The sequence below is a fragment of the Falco naumanni genome, chromosome W (genome assembly GCF_017639655.2).
Source record: "Falco naumanni isolate bFalNau1 chromosome W, bFalNau1.pat, whole genome shotgun sequence".
In the NCBI taxonomy this organism is placed as follows: domain Eukaryota; kingdom Metazoa; phylum Chordata; class Aves; order Falconiformes; family Falconidae; genus Falco; species Falco naumanni.
The window spans coordinates 1,905,273-1,927,110 of record NC_054079.1 but is presented as its reverse complement, the minus strand read 5'-3'; the positions used below and the strand labels follow the sequence as shown (position 1 = coordinate 1,927,110).

Genomic DNA, 21,838 nt, shown 5'->3' with positions numbered 1-21,838 from the left:
TCTACAATCATGGGACATTCTACAATGAATACAGACTACTGGGGAGAGATGGGACCCACCTGTCTAGAAGAGGAAGGAGAATATGCACTGACAGATTGGCTAGCTCACACTCTAAACTAAAGAATTTAGGGGGTAGTGTCCAAAGCCATGACACTTGTGTACACAACAGCAACAGGGTGGATGACTGCACCTACCAGACTAGTGAAGAATGGCCCTCAACACTCCAGTGTTCTGCTAAAAAGGTGAGAGACTCAACAGTCCAGCTGAAGTGCCTCTATACCAATGCATGTAGTGTGGGTAACAAACAGGAGAAGCTGGAAGCCACTGTGCAGTTGGGAAGTTGTGATCTGATTGCTATCACTGAAACTTGGTGGGACGAATCACATGAGTGGAGTGCTGCAATAGATGGCTATAACCTGTTCAGGAGGCATAGATAAAGAAGGAAAGGTGGGGAGGGTTCCCTCTGCACAAAAAAATAGATCTGTCTTTGCAAAACAGTGATAAACAGGTTGAGAACTTATGGATAAAAATTAGAGACAAAGCCAACAAAGAAAACCTCATGGCTGGTGTTTACTACAAGTCACCTGACAAAGGGGAGGATGTCAATGAAGTGTTCATACTTCAACTACAGGAAATCACCGTTTGTTATCCTGTCGGGTTTCGGTCAGGGCAGATAGCCTGTGCATGCAGGGACTACAAACTGCAGGCATCGCAACTTGTGGATCCTAAGAAAAAGGAGGCACACGATATGAATTTACGGTACAAGGCTGTCACTGAAACAAGCCATGTGAAGTGGAATATAGTACTTTTTAGCAACAGTGAAATAGTGTACATTAAAAAAGTAATCATCTATATACAAAAAAAGTAATGGTAACTTATTTCCAGGACATTTCTCAAGATCTTGAGAAATATACCTCTGTTACTGGTAAAGGAAGAAGAAGTAAGAAACTAAGAAGTGTCCATCCCAATACACACTCCACCACCACAAACACCCGCCCCCAAATTACCTCAGGTGAAATGCGGCCTTTTTTAAAAGTGCCAGCATCTAAAGTGTATGTAGTGACCTGGAACAACATTGCTGCATATTTGGGATCCAGATGATACAGGGCAGCGTGAGGATTGCTAACATGGACAGAACAGCGGGACTTACTTTGCCTCTTTATCTCGGTAGCTAGGCAAATAGCTAAGGATCGAGGCTCTTGTGGCGAGGTGTCTGCTTACCCTTGAGCAAACAGTACTTCAGTAAGTGCAAAACCAAACCTGCAACATTGGGAACGGCAGTTTCCTGCTGACACGCATTTTTTTCCAAAAGGCAGGTGTCTGCTTCCTATCCGGGGCCATCTTTGTGCACGCTAAAAATAGTTCATGCACTTAGTGCAGCGTTCAGAGTTTTGAGGGATGGACAGCAGTGTCTGGATACACCTGGGCTTCTTGACCTTCCTGAATTTTTTCAGCGGTTGATCTCGAAAAGCTTTTCTTTCCCTCCTTTTCTCTTCTGGTATGCTTTCAGCCTCTTCTCCAGAGACCTGTTTTCTCTTTCTGTTTCTTTGCTTTTCATTTTCCTGAAACGAAAGACCATGCAAACCTTTATATTCCACAGTGTTATTAGATAGGTAAACCCATGATCAATTGGAATCAGTTCTTATTTTAAACAAAGGGAGCTCATTTTACCTTCTTTCCTCTGAAAGGCTCATCAGCTGTTCCGGGTCTACCGAGGAGTCTGCTGTGCTCTCGGGGGTGGTTGGAGGCAAAGGTACAAGTGCCTGAACCAGAAAGGTTGAAGTTAACAGGTGGCAAGACACCTAGAGTAGTAAGCTACTGTTTTCCAAATTGCTACCTTCGCTCCTCAAATAAGATCCCTTTGGTTGCTTTGCATTATTCACATTTTGCACAGTCATAAGATAGGCTTCAGGAGCTCTGATGAATTGGGATGATGGGCTGCCCCTTGCGGGCTGGGGCACCACAAATTGGAGGGGCCTTGGAGGGTAGGACAGACCTCAGAGAAATGCAGGGAAAGGAGGGCAAGAAAAGCCTTGCCAGCTTCTTTCTGCTGGGGTTTCTTCTGCCTTCCTGGGACACAGTTCTGCCGTTATCCCTTGGGCAGCATTATCCCATTCTGGGGCGTGAGCCTTTTATTTTTAAATCTGTGATTTTGTACTTGACTTCTTGTAAGTATTTAGATTGATTAAGCACATTCCCAATGCATCTGAGAAACAACCTTTCTGGTTTTTCTTCTCTATCATTACAGGGTGGGAAAAGTCAAACAGACAAGGGATCTAATGACAGGAAGAGGCACAGCAGCTGCTTGGACCTATCAGAAACTACTGTCATACATGAGAAATGTCACATTGTTTGTTGGCCTGACATCCCTCTACTATTTCTGATTTCACCACCATATCTGCCCCTGCTTCTTTGTAGAGGATGAACACAGAGGATGCTGTGTCCAAGAAGTCTTTTCCCTGGGGCTCTGCGTTTGCTTCACCTGCACATCTCCTTTGATCTTCCAAATGCACTTCTGGAACACAAAAGCACATGCAGCAAAGTGACATCATGGAAGTGGACAACACCTAAACCAAAACCCACCAGCAGCACAATAAGGAATAGGACCAGAAGCCCCAGATTTTGAAAACCCTCAGCCCCTCCTCATCTGATGGAGGGGAGAGGCCAGCCACCTCCTCCCCAAAGATGTCCCCGCAGTTTTCAATGAGAAACTGCACCAGCACGTTCCCCTGCACACATCAAAGCCTTGGTCTCAGCCTATGAGTTTTCTCCCTTTGAGCCTCCCAGTTCTCCCTGCCATCTCCCTGGGGAGGGAAAGAGTGAGCAGCTGTGTAGTGCACAGCTGGCAACCCCGCTTAAACCACAACAGCTTATGAGCAAAATAGTTAGCTGGTTGATGGTGTGAGAGTTCTCATCCTTCGTCCTCCATCAGGGTGCGGGTGTCTCCCATATCACATTGGGACACACAAAAGCCTCAGCAGTGCAGCTGCTGGAAAAGCTTTTTGGGTGAGCTGATGTATTTGTAGTGGCCAGTGTGGCAGTTTGCTTTATACCATTGCCCTGAGCGTGGGCGTCTGGAGAAACTGCCCGGCCATCAGTGTGCAGGGATGACGGCCGCAGGGGATAGCAAGCTGCAGGTGATGGTCAGCAGCAGCACTGTGTCTGCCTGTGTGTTGCCCTGGCTCTGAGCTAATGGCGCTGCTCCCCAATGGAGCATCCATCGAGCCTGAGCATGAGCTGTGTCTTAGCCAGAATCCAAGCAGGAGCTGAGAGGACAGTGACTCTTCCAGAGGTGCCATCCGGCCCCCACCTCCCTGTGTGACTGCGCTGCGGTGTGAGTCCTAAAGCACCTGAGCTCAGCTGTGAAGCCCACTGGCAAAGAGTCTGGGCCAAGGGATGATCCCGAAGTCCTCCCCTAGGACGCACCACTAAACAATATCTGCCTAGTCCCCAATTATCACATGGCAGACATAGAAGAGAGGAAAAATCATTTTATTGAGGACATCAACTGTGGGCTGGGGGGGCGGTGGCTACCCAGGAGCCCCAGGGCTTCAGGCAGGAAAACAGCACCTGCAACAATAAGAGCCAGGAAGCACTGCTAAAGCTAAAAAGCCAGGACAAGGCATGACTTGGTTGCCCTTGCTTTGGGGAACACTTTACAAAGTGCCTTGCCTCAGCACTCCCACCCAAAAGACTGCTTCTCTTCATTTACTCCAGCACCCTCAGCAGACAATAAAAGCCTTACACAAGCAGCCTGCCACAGCAAGAAAGGATCTTCCCGACTTGCCTTTCAGTTCTCAAATGGAATGTTACTGCCTGTGGAACAGGGTTTAAGAAGCTGTATTCCCAAGACCTCTGACTCCCCTTTACTGACCTGGGCCCCCGCGTTCATGCTTTTCCCAAATGATATTTGTTTTAGTGTTTGGTCCACAGTTCCCCATTCTAATATCGCATTCCACCACTTCATACCTTGATTTTTCAATCGCTTCATCCGTCTCTGGCCGGCCCCCTCACAGGGAACACTGAAATGCAGATCGGGACTCCCCACTCGCTTCGCAGTAAAACTGCATCTCTCACACATCACACACTCTGGGCAGCCCTCAGTCACACAGGCAGCATGTTACAAGGTACCGTGCACTTACATACAACTCTAGGAACACTGACAGTTTGCGTTAGCACACAAAGTACATATTTCAATGAACAATTGCCAAAAACCAAGTTCTAATTTTTTCTGACCCTAAGCAGCATGTTAAGTTTTCAGCTATTCGCCTAGAATTGCCAGAATATTTTTTGTTGTTTTGTGGTTTTTTTGGTTTTTTTCAACATACATTTCATAACTCCAACTTTGAACGTGTAACAAGACAACACATAGACAAACAAGACACAGAGCGCTATGTCAGTTGTTCCGTTCTAGGAATTCCCCAAATCTTAAGACAACCTAAAGGAAGTTTTTAGCTTCCCAGATCTTAAGACAATCAAATATTCAAAACAAAGAATAAATATAAATACCTTTTATATTTTGCAGAAGTCCTTGTCCACCTGTGTGAGAAGCCGAGGGGTAAGGGAGCAGACAGAAGATCCAGTCGAGGGCCCTGAGGGTCCCCAGGCCCCTGGATTCCAGCACCGGCAGAGAGTTCTCCTGCCTGGCTTGCCAAACTGATGCCAAAACAGCACAGAGTAACTGCTCAGAGATGAATTTTGTCTTTAAGCAGCAAAGGTATTTATATCATGCAACACTGGGGAGCTAGCCGATTTGCACTGGACAAACTAGCTCCCAAGTTTTCACTTAAAAGTCAGGTATTTTATACAGTTTTTGTGAGAGGTTACAACATCTTTACATACATATTCATTTGATTTGGACACCCAATCATTCCATTCACAACAGGGGGATCTAGGTGGAGTAGACCTTTCCATTTTCTTTGTTCAACGATTTCCTGACTTGATGGTCTCCCTTCCCTCTTTCAGGTGCCCACCTTTTCTAGTTAGTCAGAGTACATTCCTTTCTCAACACAGAGCATCACCCAGAGCACTGTACCAAACTCATCCTGATTAATTGCCATTTATTTATTTATTAAGCCTTGTTCTCTTTCACAGGTGCAGCAGCTGTTTCTTGGCTTTCTCCACACTCTGGGCTGGGCCCCTGATGGTCACAGTGTCACTGCCAGAGCCCTTGGTGGGGAAGTGGATGTGGACTCCACCACACTCCTCCACGATGGAACGGATGAAGTGGCCTTTAGCACCAATGAGGGAATTGTGCAGTTTGGAAGGAATAGAGACCTCCACCTCTGTGCTGTTGGCCTAAGGGAGGACAGTACCAGCCTCTTGAGTCAAACTGCAGAAATGTGTTTGCACCCACTCTGCTTACCCTCTAACTCCCACCTTGCTAGGAGCTTTATAGAGCTGGAAGAAATGCCTGAGCAGAGGGCTTGGAGACTGGCTACTCCTGACAGGAGCAGTCACAAACTTAGGTTTACGAGTCACGAACAGACCGACACATTTGTCTCCTCCCTGCCCTCACCCATCACAGCCACGTCCGTATCTGTGTCTTCTAGCAACATTTTCAAGTCCCTCAACTGCAAAAGGCCAGTTGCTTCACTTACCAGCTCCTTCTGGATGGCAAGAATCCTGTGGTGAGCAGCCTCACAGTTTGCTCTCTTGCCTGTGATAACAATCGTCTCTGAGTTGCTGTTCTTTGCTGGGAGATCAATTTTGGTGTTGCTTTCTTTACGGATCTGCCACAAAGAAAAAAAAATCTCAGAAGTGTCCCATGTCAGAAAAAAGCCCTTGCAGGCTATATTTGACATCACCAATGAGCAGGAGAGAGCAACCAGTGGGATTTTGCTGCAGGCAGTGATCATCACGAGCACTTGAGTTAGGAACAATATCTCACCTTCTTGATGTTGGCACCTCCTTTCCCTATGATGTTCTTCTGGAGCTGTTTGCAGATGGGGACAGAAATAGAAAAGCTGTTTTCAACCTAAGGGAGAAAGGAAGGGAGAACTAAAGATTACACTGTCGTGGCAAGTGAGGCCCAACCTCAGGAACTCTGATAAACGAGCTTTTGACAATAGGCTTAGACCCAAGGAAGTTCTCTATATGAGAGACTTGTAAGAATAAACAAAGGCAAGTACATTCCCCTATTACCCCCCTGCCTCCATTCAGCCAAAACAGAGTCAACAGCTCCCTCCTCTTGAGGTGTTTTAGCTCTACCCAAGCCAGTAGAGCTCTGCTTTGCCCCAGGGTTATCCAGGCACGTAGGAGGGAACAGCAGACAGAAGACCTCCTTACCAGGTCTGCCACCATCTTTGGCATGTACTCTGTGCACTTCACCTCATTTTTGGGACCTCCGAGTTGGACAAAGTCACTCTTGTGTGCAGGGTCTGGGAAGTCGATGATAACCTGCAGGAGGTGGCCACTTCTAGTCAACTCAAGCAAATGCAAGAGCCCTTGTGTCAGACACATGCAAAGGTTGAGGGGATCCTACACATCCCCTTTTCCCATTCAGAAAAGGGTAACCATGTTAGTGGCCTCTGGCTAAAAGAACTATTTTCTCAAACACTTGCGCTACAGAGCCACTAAAGTTATGACTTCAGTGACGATAGGCCTACTAACCATGTAGGAAATAACCCCTCTGGATTCCTCATCTCCTAAAAAGCCTTACCTCTGGGAATTTCACCCTTCTGCCCAATAATAGTCCAGTGGAATTTCTGCTCAATTATTAGGTCCTCAGTGCATTCATTTTCCTGATGAGAACAGAGCTCACACTGAGTGTTCAACCAGAGAGCCACATACTTTTAATTACAGACTTGCTGCCTGACAGCTTACTTGCCAGCACTGTCCCTCTTTTCTCTAGACAAAATTCACTCTAGGTTGACAGAGAAGGGGTACCCAAGGGAACAGAGGAAGACATTTGTGAAGAGGAACTTGCACTTGTCATGAGCTCCAAGGGCTCGGTGGGCAAGGGGCACACACTTGCACCAGAAAGTTACAAGGGAACACAAGAGCCCAAACCCTGCAGTCTCCCAAACATCACATCCTACTCACTTACCATACAGGAAGAGAGTTCCAGCAGCTCTTTCTTGGCCTGTTGGACCCCCTGTGGGTCTCCTTCAATTCTGATCAGGCTGCTCTTCTCATTGTCCAGGGGAATGCACATAAACACCTCATAGAGGTCCTTAATGCTGTTAACATCAGGGTAAGGACTGTGGTGACACAGCCTGCTAGGCAAAGACTTAGAAGCAAGGCACCTTGATTATCACTGCTTAGAGGCTGTTGAAGAAGTAAACCTGCCTCTGAGAAGGGCTCAGTGGGGTAGGATTGAGACAGGGGAAATTGCCTCTTCACCCTGGAGTTCAGTGAGAGCAAGTCTGTGCCACACAAGAACCTGTACAAGTAAATACAGTGGCACCTACAGAGCCAATTGTTCACTTGTCAGAGCAAGGCATATTTCTTCCCCAAACAGTATCACGTTTAGAGCAGAAGATAATCATTCATTTCTACCCCAAATTCTTTGTTGGGGAGATGCTGCAGCACGATCAAACTAGCAACTGCAACAAGGCTTTAACAGCAGTCAGATTCTACCATTAACACTGTAGACCCAGACCCTATAATCCACAGGGCTATTTAACCACTTAGCAGAACCAGCTACACCTGCACATCATCCATGTCAATCAACCCACTGCCTCTGAGGCAAGGCCACAGCTGCATGTTATCAATGCTAATCAACCCACTGCCTTCATTCCTCTACAGGGAGAAGCTCACCAAGCAGATTTCCACCACCCACAACTGGCTGCTAAAATGTAATTCACACAGAGCAACACTTAAAAAAAAAATAATAATCAACAAATTTCCTCCAGGACACATCAAAGTAATTCCACTACTGTTCAAGCTCCCAAGATACTTTCACACATTAAAGCCATTGCAAGGCCTCACGGCCCGTTTCTCTCCTTGTACCACCACCACTCCAGAAAAGCAGAGGAAATGTGATGGAGACAGCACACTGGGTGAGCTACAGAGCCCCTGATACGATCTACTAAACACGAAGAGTGTGAGCATGGGAAGGACTAGAAAGGCACTCCACTTACTGTTAGCTCCGTTCTTGCCAATGAGGTGTCGGTGGAATTGGTGGTCAACCTTGATTTCTGCGTAATCCATCCGGTTGATCTAAAAAGAATTGTATAGGGCCAGGTAGGGTAGGCCACGGCTTCTGCCTTGTGCCCTAAGTAACTGCCTACTGCCAGTATCGGCACTGACTCACCAGCGGTCAGCTACAAGCACTTCTCCTGCTATTAAGCAGAGCACAAGCATTCCTCTGGTTTGAGAAGAGAGCATTGTGCTCATGAAACACTAAAAGACTTACTTATATGCCTCTCCAGCTATAACAAAGAGAATCTTTCCTTCTCTGCATCAAAAATTTTAATGCTGACTTCAAGAATGCTATGGATGAGTTTCATAACCAAGGGGTGTCATCCACCTGCCACACAATTTGTCTTCTGCAAGTTTGATTAAGCATGTCAAGACATCATATGGATGTGATAAACACCTCATCACCTCTGCGCTGTTGCCCCTTCTTCCCCCAGTTTCTTACTGGAACTAGTAACTCCAGCTCACCAGATCCTTGACCATGACTTCAATCTGTTCCTGAGCCACATGCACATCTTCTGTAGGTCCTTCCAAAGTGATTTTATCCTCTCCTTCAGTGAATTTGATGTGAACCTTGAGATGAAAGACAATGAATCTCTTAAGTATTTACCAAGATCCAAGCCAGGCCAATGCTGTTGGTCAGGCCTACACCATCGATCCCTGCCACTAAGAGATGCGCTCCTTCCCAAAAAGCCCAAACAAAATCCCCACAATTTTACAAGTCAGTAACTTAACAATTTCGGCCATATGGCAGTGTCTAGAGCCCAAGGCTCTGGTGCTGTCCCGGAGTCTGCAAGGACTTTGGAGAAGTTACTCATCTAGCCTTTATCTAGATACCGTCTAACTCACCAGGGAGAAGCCTTGCTGCACTCAGCATTTCCAGGTATCCTACTACATCAGTTCTCAAAACAGCACCACATAAAGCTTCCTTGGAAGGGCTCAACCCATGACAATAACATAGGATGAGCAGTGTTTGCAGCAGTAAAAGAGAGGGTTCCCTTTAATAGCAAAGATCTGTGTCATTTCCCCCTGGTTTTACCCACGCTAGAATACATCTCTCTCTTCCATGATGAGTGAACTGGACTAAACCATTTTCTACGCCGGGGGTGCTAAGCTAAACAGCTCATCCGTACCTTTGGCACCTGCTGAGTTATTTTGGCCAGGTTCTGTCCTTTCTTTCCAATAATGAAACGATGAAGCCAAGAGGGGGCAGAGACTGAGGAGACGGTAAAACTGTTGGCCTGAGAGACAGAAAAACAGAGAAGCTGTTTGATGGACAAACCGGAAGAGGCCTTCACAACAATTCAGTTCCAATTCCCATGCTGCACCTCCGGTATTGACTTCTAAGCTGCACCTCTAATGGCCCAAGAGAGAGCACCCCCGCTACACCCGTCAGTGCTCACAAATGTATCTTCATGGGACCTTCAAAGGAGGCCTAGCCCATCTTGTCAGTACCTTTGCATAGACTTCAGTCAATGCTTGCCCAAGTTTTTCAGGCTTGCCTCGCAGTATCACCATCTCCGAGTTACTGTCAGTGGGTGGGATCTCAACAGAGACTCCAGTCTTCTCCAAGATCTGCAGGGAATTCCCCTTGGGGCCGATGACATACTCGTGCTGGGACTTCTTCACCTCCACTGCAATGGTAGTAGTCGTCTTCTTCTGTAGGGGCAGAGACACTGAGGCATCAATCACAAGGGGGCGGGGAAGGACAAGAGTGAAAGGAAGAGGCACAAGATGCAGTCAAACTCTGCACCCAGCAAAGAGCAAAGCCAAGCTGAGCACAGTGGCTCGGTGCAGGAGCGGGCTGGAAACTAGGACCATGCGCGGCAATCAGTTAGCTGAGGGGAATGTGCTCGAGCTTGTCTAGACAACAATTAACTTGATGAGGCCTGTTTACAGAGCACAGGGGAGTGGGAGACCATGGCGCCAAGGAAAGGTAACACCTTGCTGTTAATTGCTGGTAGTTAACCACCAATCAGGGATTGCCTAGTATGCAAGGCTTAGCTTCAAGAACCAATCTGTTTAAAACGCGCAGCTTCTGAAAGTGTATAAAAACTCGTGCTTCTGTACAATAAATGGACATTTGCTTGCATCAAGCTGCGTCCCGTCTCTTCATTCGCCGCAAATTGGTGACCCCGACGTGATGCGTTTAAGGATCTGACGTGAAGGGCTCTCGAATCGCCTGTCTGAGCGACATGCAGCGAATCCCACAGAACTTTGAATGATCTGCTGAAAGGAAGCAGGAGCCAGCAGAAATCCCTCCGGAGTTGAGAGGTGAGCTGTGAGAAATCCGTAATGGGGAATCAGGCTTCGTCCCCAGAAAGAGACGTATATGGACTCATGAAGGGTCTTCTAGTCAGATCCGGGAGTCCGTGCCTCAGTCTCCTCAAATGGTGACCCCTATGGTGGTGTTCCGAAGCCTTGGAAGAATAAGGACGGAACTGGTCGATAAAAAAGACAGCTCGTGGAAGAGGGCTGCGTTCCGGAGGAGACAGCTTGGCTGAACTTGCTGTCTGGACCAGGCGGACAACCTAAACCCCGAGGATAACACCTGTATTCATCGAGACAGGTGAGCAGCCAAGAAACTTTAGAGACTTTGAAAGAATGAAAGTGTGTACAGACAGCAGCCAATTGTATGATGCTGCCGCGGAGGGGAACTCCGTGTCGGGAATGCATTTAGCATCTTGGTGGCAAATTCTGACTACTCTTTGCCAAGTGTGGACTAATTCTACTAACGGTGCTAAACCAGAGGAAGCTGTAAATTCCACCGACAGCGCGACTCTTCTCAAGACATAGTCAGCGATGGCGATTCCGTCCACACCTCCTCTGCCTCCAAAGCTCCTGTCACTGACTGCAGCGACCCTCACAACACAGGAGCAAGCACGGGAACAGGACAACTCGGACAATGATTCCATTGACACTGATAAACCTTTTGATCCAGGTCCTATAGATCTGGAAAAGGAGCTAGACCTTTCCCCCACCCCCTTGTCTCTCCTGTTGCATTGATTGTATTTTTGGGGAGGGTGAAAGGGGGTCTGAGGGATTGGTGGCAGGAATGCAAGTGGGAAACACTTCAGTGATGGGTTTTGGGAGTCGCTATGGCATGGTCAGTATTTTGTCAGACAAATCAACCTGCAGAGTGGCAGCCTGTGCAATACGAGGCTGTTAAAGAGTTAAGCAAAGCAGTGCGAGAAGGGAGGATTCATAATACATTTGCTATGTCCCTTCTTGAAGTGATGGCAGTGCCTTATACACTCACACTGCATGATTGGAAGTCATTGCATTGTATGGTACTAACTGATACAGTATATGATGTGGTTATCTGATTTTTGTGAGCTATGTGTAGTGGCCTTGACTGAAAACCTTAATCGGGGAATTGCTGTTAACTATGAGCAGTTGGCTGGAGCAATTAATTGTGCCGATTCTGTGACTCAGGCAAGATATCCCAGGAACAACTGTTTGCAAATGAATGAGATGGCTATTAAGGCAGTCCAGATGCCGGAGTCTTGCCACAGTCTTGCAGGGTCCTAGAGAGTCACTAACTTTAATACTAACTTGATTGATTGGCTTCAGAATATTTTGCAACAAGTCGAACATCAGGAAGCTCAAGGGCTGCTTTTAAAACAACTAGCTGTGATAATGCCAATGAAAATTGTAAATGGGCAACTTTCACAATCGCAACCCCAACATGTGTCAAATGATTGTAACGCAGAACTCACAGCAGACTGTAACTCTCAGGCTGAGTTCTGGAATGCAGCTTAACAGATTTTTGCTTCTCTAATCTCTTCTGTAAGAATAGTACACGCTCTTAACTTGCTTAGTAAATTAGGCTGCTAGCTTGCTAAACAAAGTAATACTACAAATACTGTTCTTTTTTTTCTGGCTTATTAACAGATGTTGATTCTGTCCATCATATGTTGCTACAGAACCGAGTTGCTATTGATTTTTATTATTAGCACAGGGACACAAGTGTGAAGACTTTGATAGGATGTGTTACGTGAATCTGAGTGACCACTGTGAATTAATTTACAAAGGTATACAAAACTCAAAAGCCTTAAAACAAAGATGTGCAACAGAGCCAGGGGCGGGATGCCTTTGGTCTCTTCTCACGGCTGGGAAACTTTGGGCCATGACTCAAAAGTATTACAGGTTTTATTATAATTATCTTTAACCACCTTATTGATGTTTGCCTTATGTCTCCCATGCTTTTTTTTCTGTATTCAGTGTTTAGTTGATTGTAACATAAAGCAGGTCATGGTCACCCAGCTACACACCCCCTTTGCCTCCTCGCAATTAACAAGCAAAAAAGAGGATAGAGAATGTCTGAAGAGAGATATAGGAGAGGAAACTGGAGAATATTTGACCTAACAAGAGATGAGAGAACAGCTGGGTATTGTGAAGGAGAATAGGAAAGATAAACATGGTTATCTAGTGTTTAATAGGTGTCTGCATGCTTGTAGAGATATATAGCTATGTAACTGCATGAATGATTCCTGCCCTGAGCCTGGTGGAGCATACAGCTGCGGTTTGTGTCCGGGCTCAGAGATGTAAATAGGGGCTTCTTTGTTACGGTAAAAGCTTTTCTCTTTGCATAAAAAAGAGAGGGAATGAAGGGAATGACCCCAGAGGTACGTTCAGAGAAGGCATGCTATGTTTCGAACTTTTTGACTGAACCAGTTCTTGTTTGGTGTGCCCTTCCACCTATGTATAATGTTAATCCAAAAGATGATATTATTTATGACGTGCGGAATTAGACTCTATAACTCGAAAGTTATAAAGTAGGTATGTTTATTGCGCGCAGATGCACGGGGGATCGCTCCTCCACAAGCGTGCATGCCCGAAGTGAGGAACCATCCCACATTTATACAATGAAACAAATGAATATTCAATTAATGCCTATACATATTCGTTACCTAAACCCCGCTTCGTATGTTAATTAGCTTATCAGTCCATTTCCTGGAATGTGGTGGTCTTGCAGGTTTGTAGGTGATTCATGTTCTTGTGACCATCTGATCTTCTTCAGCAAGGAAACTTAGCACTCCCTCCCTCTAGATAGCATTGGAATATCTCTCATTCTTTTTTAAATAGCCCCTTTGTTAGAGGAGGAGGGGCAGGCGTCTCCTCAAAACTGTAGTTGTCTCCTCAGAGCTGTGTGCCTATGTGACCAGACACCGCACCCATGACTAGTCACCATACTCGCATTCCTTGAGCAGACATATACAATCACAATCGATGTCCATTGTCCCCATTTCACACTATTTCTCCATATCAATCCCCCCTTTTCTATCAAACTAAGTAAATTCTTTTACTTAAGCAGTCTTCCCGAATGATATAAAGCATCATACATAAGTGTTACCCTTTTAAACATTCTCCAAACCCACAAATATAACATAATGGTTAGTATTAAGGAAATTCCTAAACTGATCAATAAGATCACAATGGGGTGTACCATAGTGTTAAGAATTCCTGTTGCAGAAGGTGACCAGCCAAAGAGAGTATCCCACCAATTATGGTTTCCATCCTGTTCTACCTTTTTTAAAACTTTCTTGATCCCCTCTACATCATGATGGATCATAAGAAGAGTTTCATGTCCCTTTTCTTTGGTTTCTTTCAGTATACATTGTAAAATCTGCATGTTTTAATAGTTCTTTTATACTGCTTATATTTAGTCCTATGAGGGTAGGAATTATCATCTGTGATAGGGTAAAGTTAGATGTAAAATTACAGATACAGTAATTTGAATATTGTGCAGTCTCCTTTACCTCCCCATCTACAGTTATTGTGTTACACTTAGTTCTCAAACACGCACATCCCTTCCCTGCATATATAATTACTGTTTTCAAGTTTGCATTTGGTCTGGCCTCGAAATGACATATTTTCTGATCTGTATCTAAACAAGTATCCTGAGCCATTATAGTATTGCTTTCACAGAGGAAGCCCTGCTGTTCTCACATAATACAAGATTCTAAATCTACTGTTTGCCACTTGTCGCCTATCTTTCTGGCCCATGTTCTATGTTCAAAAGGGTATTTTCCTAGGCATATTATAAAGATGGGCTCGGTTAAGGTACAATTGTGCCAACATTCCCGTGAATTAAAGCACATGGTTGTATTTAGAAGGGTAAATTCCTTATCTACCTTTCTGACTTTAATCAGGGTGTCTCCTGTAAATCTTGGTGTTATCCTTTACATTATATGTTTGACACCCTACTTCGGTCAACTTTGTGTACATCCTCCCGGTCCCATTGATTCCTTTGGTACACCTCATTTTCAGGAAAAAACACCATAGCTAGTTTCGCCTTTGAGTCCACCTTTCCCATTATTCCAGTGTGTTTTTTCTGGGCATGATTCCAAGGCCAGTTATCAGGCTCTTGGTTGTAGGCAAGAGAGAGGGTACAGAAAACCACAAATGGTTTAAACCCACTATTGATCATTTTAAGAATCTAAACGTTCCTCACATATATATATAAAATCTGTTTTGATCAAAAATATCTTTGCGTTGGGGCTTACTGATAACAAATTGGGCAAGACTGGCCACTGGCTCAGTCCCAGACTCTTTTGTTCTGTACTGTTTGTTGTGGTGCCCTTCCCATATGGTGGATCCACAACCGCTCAGGTTCACTTACTTGCCACCCACATTGTTGCCATTTGTCCGAGTAAATTTAAGTTTCAGTTCTTTTTTATCTGGGGTTACTCTCCACGAAGTTGCAGGGGCTTTCTTGATCCGGGTATGGTGAATCCAAGAATTCTGTCCCTCAACCTTGATTGCAGTGTAGGTGGTGAGTAGGACTTGAAAAGGTCCGGTCCACTGTGGTTCCAGGGTTTTATCTGTAAAACACTTAACGTATACATAGTCCCCTGGTCGTATATCGTGAACAGGTCCATCCGGACCCCTACTGCGTGTTCCCATCACATGCTTCTCAATTCTTATTAATTGTTTGTTTAGTGCCACCATATAGGAAGTCATTGTTTCTTCACCAATCTGTGAAGACGTCCCCTTTTGTACCCCATAGGGTCGTCCATATAAAATTTCAAATGGGCTAAGCCCCTCTTTTGCTCTTGGTCTAGTTCGAATTCGTTTAAGAGCTAATGGCAAAGACTGGGGCCAAGTTAGATTTGTTTCTTGACCTAACTTGACAATCTGTTGTTTGATTAGATGATTCATCTTTTCCACCTGGCCACTTGATTGTGGTCGGTATGGGGTATGTAATTGCCAATCTATTCCTAGATGGTGGCTGATCTGTTGCACTATTCTGGACGCAAAATGTGGTCCTCTATTCGAGGACATTACCGCTGGGACTCCAAACCTAGGTATTATCTCTTGGAGCAGTATTTTGGTCACTTCCCGGGCTTTAGCAGTTCTGCACGGGAAGGCTTGTGGCCAACCTGAAAAGGTATCTGTTAGTACCAATAAATATCGATACCCCCCTTTTTTAGGAAGTTCCGAGAAATCAATCTGCCAATGTTGCCCTGGAACATTTCCCTTCCCAATTTTTCCCAACTTTGGCCCCTTGGTAATCTTAGGATTAGTCTGGAGACAAAGATGACATTGTTGGGTTACTTGTCTAATAGTAGTATACAAATTTCGTGCTATTATGTTTTTAGTGAGATCCTTATATAGAGCTTCTGCCCCCCAGTGCCTTTTTCTATGTTCTTCCCGAACTACTGACCATACCATGTAGGAAGGAATCACTATTCTCCCATGTGAGATTACAGCCCACCCTTCCTCATTATATGATCCCTCTAGGTCAGAAATCAGTTTGCGATCTTCTTTAGTATAGTCTGGTTTACCTTCTAGAGATATTTGTCCATCGGGTATTAGCGCACCCTCTACCTTGATTGCTTTTCTGTCTGCCTGTTTTGCTTCCCTGTCCGCCAGTTCATTTCCTCTTTCTAATTCTGTGCTCACTTTCTGGTGTGCCTTGATGTGCATAATTGCCACCCTTTCAGGAAGCTGGACCGCATTTAGGAGTTTCAAAATTTCTTCCGCATGTTTGATGATTTTTCCTTGGGAGTTTAACAGTCCCCTTTCTTTCCATATTGCTCCATGAGCATGTACCACTCCAAAGGCATATTTAGAATCAGTCCAAATATTTATAGGTTTTCCCTGAGCTCTCTCCAGAGCTCGAGTAAGGGCTATGATTTCAGCCTTCTGTGCCGAAGTGTCAGCTGGTAGCGGTCCCGATTCTATCACTTCTTCAGAGGTTGTAACAGCATATCCGGAATGTCGCTTTCCATTCAGCATATAGCTGCTCCCATCCGTGAACCAATGTTCAGCTCCATTAATAGGAACATCCTTGAGATCTGTCCTACTAGAATAAGTGGCTTCGATTGTTTCTAGACAGTCATGATCGACTGATTCGCCAACATTCCAATTAAGAAATGAGGCCGGATTGACGATGTTTGTAGTCACGATCTCAACATCATCTTGTTCCACCATTATGGCCTGGTATTTTAGGAATCTCTGTGGGGAGAGCCAATGCCCCCCTTTTGTTTCAAGGACTGCAGACACTGTGTGGGATACTAAGACAGTCATTTTCTGGCCCAAGGTAAACTTCCGGGCCTCCTGGATGTTTAGGATGACAGCTGCTACTGCTCTCAGGCAACCAGGCCACCCTTTTGCAGTGGCATCCAGCTGTTTAGAGAAGTATGCCACTGCCCGTCTGTATGGTCCCAAATCTTGTGCCAGTATTCCTAATGCCATTCCCTGTTTTTCATGGGAAAATAGGAAAAATGGCTTACTCACATCAGGAAGTCCTAGTGCTGGTGCCGACATTAAGGCTTTCTTCAGTTCATGGAAAGCTCTGTCTGATTCAGCATCCCACTGAAGATCCTTCTGATTAGCTGCTATCAGGGAATATAATGGTTTAACAAGCAAGCCATAATCACATATCCAAAGCCTGCACCATCCTGTCATTCCCAGAAATGTCTGCAGTTCCTTTACAGTTCGTGGTCGGGGGGCTTGGCATATGGCTTCTTTTCGGGCCTTCCCTAGGACCCGTTGTCCGGCACTGATCTCATACCCTAGGTATGTGACCTGTTGTAACACCACCTGTGCCTTCTTCTTAGAAACCCGATATCCTTGTAGTCCCAGAAAGTTCAGCAGGCTCACAGTCCAAATAATACAAGATTCTTCGGTTCTGGTTGCAATAGGAAGATCGTCTACATATTGTAACACTTTCCCTTCTCCTGACGGTGGTTCCCATAACTCCAAATCCTTTGCTAATTGGTTTCCAAAAATTGTGGGGCTATTTTTAAACCCCTGTGGCAACACCGTCCATGTGAGCTGGGTCTTTCGACCGCTTCTGGGATTTTCCCATTCAAAAGCAAAAATTCTTTGGCTGGCTTCATGGAGAGGGAGGCAAAAGAAGGCATCTTTTAAGTCTAAAACTGTGAACCAAGCTAGGTCAGGTGTCAGGGTGGTCAGTAAGGTATAGGGGTTAGCTACTACAGGATACAGATCCTCTGTTATTTTGTTAATGGCCCTTAAATCTTGAACTATCCTATAAGACCTGAAGGGAATGATTTGTCTAAGACCTCCAGTGAAACTTATCTAATTGAGGGAGGTCTGTGGGAACTCATGAAGAACGGACTGCAAGAGAAAGAACATAACGCAATACAACTAGTGGAGGTTTAGGCCACAAGGGCACTGCGACCTTGAGGCTTGTGGTTATACAAAACAGAATGTAGGTCCGGTTATAACCGAAACTGTCAGCAAGCATAAGATTGAGGCATACAATGGAAAGTACCGAAGCAGAACTTGTAACCCTAGGAAACGAAGTAAGCAGAGTGAAGAGGAACAGCGAATAAGGAGCTTAGCTTTTGCAATATGTAATCACTTTTGCAATATGTAACCAATGAGCTTTGTGCACGATAATCTTAGACTATGTATGCAGCCTTATAAAAGAAGCATGTTAAGAACAATAAAGCAGATCTGATCTGATTCCACCTGACCGGGTCTCCGTCTCTCAATCGCGGCAAATTGGTGACCCCGACGACGTGATACGTTTAAGGATCCGACGTGACGGGTCGACGAACCGCCTAGCTGAAGCGGCTTGCTGCGACTCCCACAGAACTTTGAATGATCTGCTGAAAGGAAGCAGGAAGCGGCCTGAAATCCCTCCGGAGTAGAGAGGTGAGCTGTGGGAAACATGGGGAATCAAGCGTCGGCCCCTGAGAGAGACGTATATGAGCTTATGAAAGCTCTTCTTAAAAAACATGGGAAGAGCATTCCTGGGCAGGATCTTAAGACAATTCTTAAGTGGGTTCAAGTTAAATTACCTGCTGTAACCGCATCCACTATTTTTACACGAGACCTTTGGGATAATGTGGGAGTGAAGTTATGGGATGCGGCGACTACGGGGAATGCTGAAGCACAGCGTATGCTCCCGTGGTGGAGAAGCATTTTTGAGGTTTTAAAAGCCCAGGAAAACATTCATAAGAAAGACTCAGACAAAGAGGAAGACCCCCCCCCCGGTGTCCCCACCGTTACCGGAGGGAGCAAAGCCCTCGGCACCACTGACAGTATGCGCCGCAGAGTATCCACCTGAAGACGACCCCTTTGACCCGGGACCCATAGACCCTGAACAGGAGCCAGATTTATACCCCCCCGACCCACATGATGTGTGGGCCAGCATTAGACGTCAAGCCTTACAGGAGGGGGAACTGGAGATTGCCAAAACGATAGTGGCTCCTGTACTCTATCCGCGAGGCGGAGGGCGAGTCGGAGGGGGCCAATGGGAAGCTTTATCTTTTTCGGTAGTTAAGGAACTGCGTCGTACTGTTACTGAACATGGACTTTCTTCACCGTACTTTGCAAGTTTGTTATCTTCTGTCTTTGATACATATGTTATGACTCCACATGATTTAAAATCTTTGGCGCAGCTGCTCCTAACACCGACTCAGTATACTTTGTGGGAGGCCCATTGGAGGGGGGGACTCCAAGCGCTCCTCTTAACTTATGCGGGTCATAACAACAATGCAATTGCTGTATTGACTTTGGAACACCTTACAGGCACGGGTCGTCATTCTAACCCGGCAGATCAAGCCCGAATCCCACGAGAAGCTCTTGAAGCGATTCGTGAGGAGGCAAAAAAAGGCCTTTTTTAAGGTTCCTGACTCTCAAAAACCGCAGAAAGCCTTTACCACTATCACACAAGAACCTCGAGAACCCTATATGCAATTTATCGATAGATTAAAACAGGCTTTGGAACGCCAAATAGATAATACGGAAGCACGGGAAATTTTGTTGTTAAAATTGGCTGTTGAAAATGCTAATGCAGATTGCAGAAAGCTTTTAAAATCTCTCCCGAATCAAAACCCTATTTTAGTTGAAATGATCGAGGCATGTAACAGAATCGGTACTGTAGATTATAAATTTGAGGCCATGGCTGCTGCTTTTGCAGCCATGCGTAGCCAGTTGGGGAATTGCTATAGCTGCGGTAAACCTGGTCATCTAAAGAAAAATTGTCTGGCTACTAAGGCTGGCGCTAAGCCCAGAGTCCCAGGAATTTGTCCTAGATGTAAAAAGGGTCGTCATTATGCTAATCAATGTCGGTCCAAGTATGATTTGCAGGGACAACCAATCCAGGGAAACCGATCTCGGAGCGCGGGACAGCGACGCGCGCAGACACAAATAACGCCGTCACCCTTCAACAATTCCCAAAGAGGAGCAGCAGCAGCGCCTCAAGTCTTCGCCCAGCAACAACCGGCAGCGCAGGATTGGACCTGGCAACCGCCCACACAGTAACGTTACTTGACTCCTCGGTTCACTTATTGTCAACAGATGTTTCAGGACCCTTACCCCCAAAAACACAGGCCTTATTGATAGGGAGGTCTTCTACAACATTATCTGGTCTTTTTGTATTACCAGGTGTTATTGACTCTGATAGTACCGAAAACATTAAAATCATGGCATGGACCCCGTTTCCTCCCTGCACGGTGCCGGAAGGTAGCCGTATAGCACAACTGATCCTTATGCCCACAAGCAAAGATTGTTTAAATTTGGACCAGCTCCAACAAAGGCAGGGTGGGTTTGGTTCAACTGGGGACCCACAAATTTTATGGGTACAGTCTCTTTCTCAAAAACGGCCTATGTGCCAATGTACCCTTATTCGAGGGGAACAAAAAGTAGTTTTGAATGGGATTATTGACACCGGAGCCGATGTTACAGTAATATCTCATGCTAAATGGCCACCGCTGTGGCCGCTAACCAATACTCCACAGGCATTAGCTGGGATTGGCGGAACTGGCAAAAGCCACCAGAGCCTGGAGCTGATCCAAATTCAGGGCCCAGAAGGGCGTATTGCTTCTGTTAAACCTTTTGTGTTACCTGTTCCCATGGTTTTATGGGGACGAGACGTGCTATCACAGTGGGGAATGACAATTCGTACCCATTTTTAGGTGGGGCCATTGAAATGCGCGACACCCTTAAATTAACCTGGAAAATTGATGCTCCCATTTGGGTGGATCAATGGCCCCTACCTTTAGAAAAGCTTCGCGCCCTTCAGGACCTGGTCACAGAACAACTCGAAAAGGGACACATTGTGCCTTCTACCAGCCCTTGGAATTCTCCTGTTTTTGTTATCCGAAAACAGACTGGCAAGTGGCGCTTGCTCCATGACCTTAGAAAAATCAATGACGCCATGGAAACTATGGGGGCCTTGCAACCTGGGCTCCCGTCTCCTACAATGATTCCCAGAGATTGGCATTTAACTGTTATTGATCTCAAAGATTGCTTTTTTAATATCCCCTTGCATCCAGATGATGCTCCTAAATTTGCTTTTTCAGTTCCTAGCGTCAATATGCAAGCTCCATTGCAGAGATATCAGTGGGTTGTGTTGCCACAAGGAATGAAAAATAGCCCGACAATATGTCAATGGTATGTAGCTAAGGTACTTAGCCCTGTCCGAATCACAATGCCTGATGTTTTATTGTATCATTATATGGATGATATCCTAGTGGCTGCACAACATCACATGGTCATGGAGAAAGCTGTAGCCCTTGTCACGGCGGCCGTTAACTCGGCAGGCCTCTGTATTGCGCCAGAAAAAATTCAAAAAACACCCCCGTGGAAATATTTGGGCTGGCGCATAAGAGCCCAAACCATAGTTCCTCAACCTTTGCAGATACAGACTGATGTAAGAAATTTACACGATGCACAAAAGTTGTTAGGAACAATTAATTGGGTTCGGCCTTTGCTAGGGATTTCTAATGCAGATTTGAGCCCTTTGTTTGAGTTGCTCAAGGGAGACACAGATTTGTGTTCTCAACGCTGTCTTAACCCTGAGGCTGTTACCTCGTTACAGAAAGTTGCTACAGCCATTGCTTCTAGACAAGCACACCGATGTGATCCCAATCTCACTTTTTCTTTAATCGTTTTGAACCCAGCTCGACAACCCTATGCGTTAATATTTCAATGGGATCCACAAAAATCGGATCCGTTGTTGATTATCGAGTGGGTCTTTTTATCTAACCAGTCTACAAAAACTATTGTAACACAATACGAGATGTTTGCTCACCTGATAATTAAGGCCAGGCAACGGTTGTTGATGTTATCAGGAACTGACTTTGCTTATATTTGTTTACCTGTGACAACCATTTATCTGCAATGGCTTTATCAACAATCAGACATTTTTATGTTAGCATTAGCAGGTTATATGGGCCAGATTACATCCCACCCACCTTCACATAAGCTG

At 45.5% G+C, this 21,838-nt stretch overlaps 1 protein-coding gene across 1 annotated transcript in view; it reads right to left on the bottom strand.

Moving 5' to 3' along the window:
• Window positions 1–5,060: 5,060 nt before the first annotated feature.
• Window positions 5,061–21,838, bottom strand: part of LOC121080655 (vigilin-like) — a 34,700-nt gene continuing 17,922 nt past the window's right edge. The window contains 13 exon segments of the mRNA XM_040578796.1: window positions 5,061–5,138; window positions 5,140–5,298; window positions 5,601–5,632; window positions 5,635–5,687; window positions 5,689–5,732; window positions 5,891–5,977; window positions 6,289–6,399; window positions 6,609–6,743; window positions 7,049–7,181; window positions 8,081–8,163; window positions 8,611–8,715; window positions 9,276–9,383; window positions 9,598–9,801. Of these exon segments, the coding sequence (XP_040434730.1) occupies window positions 5,061–5,138; window positions 5,140–5,298; window positions 5,601–5,632; window positions 5,635–5,687; window positions 5,689–5,732; window positions 5,891–5,977; window positions 6,289–6,399; window positions 6,609–6,743; window positions 7,049–7,181; window positions 8,081–8,163; window positions 8,611–8,715; window positions 9,276–9,383; window positions 9,598–9,801 (1,332 nt within the window).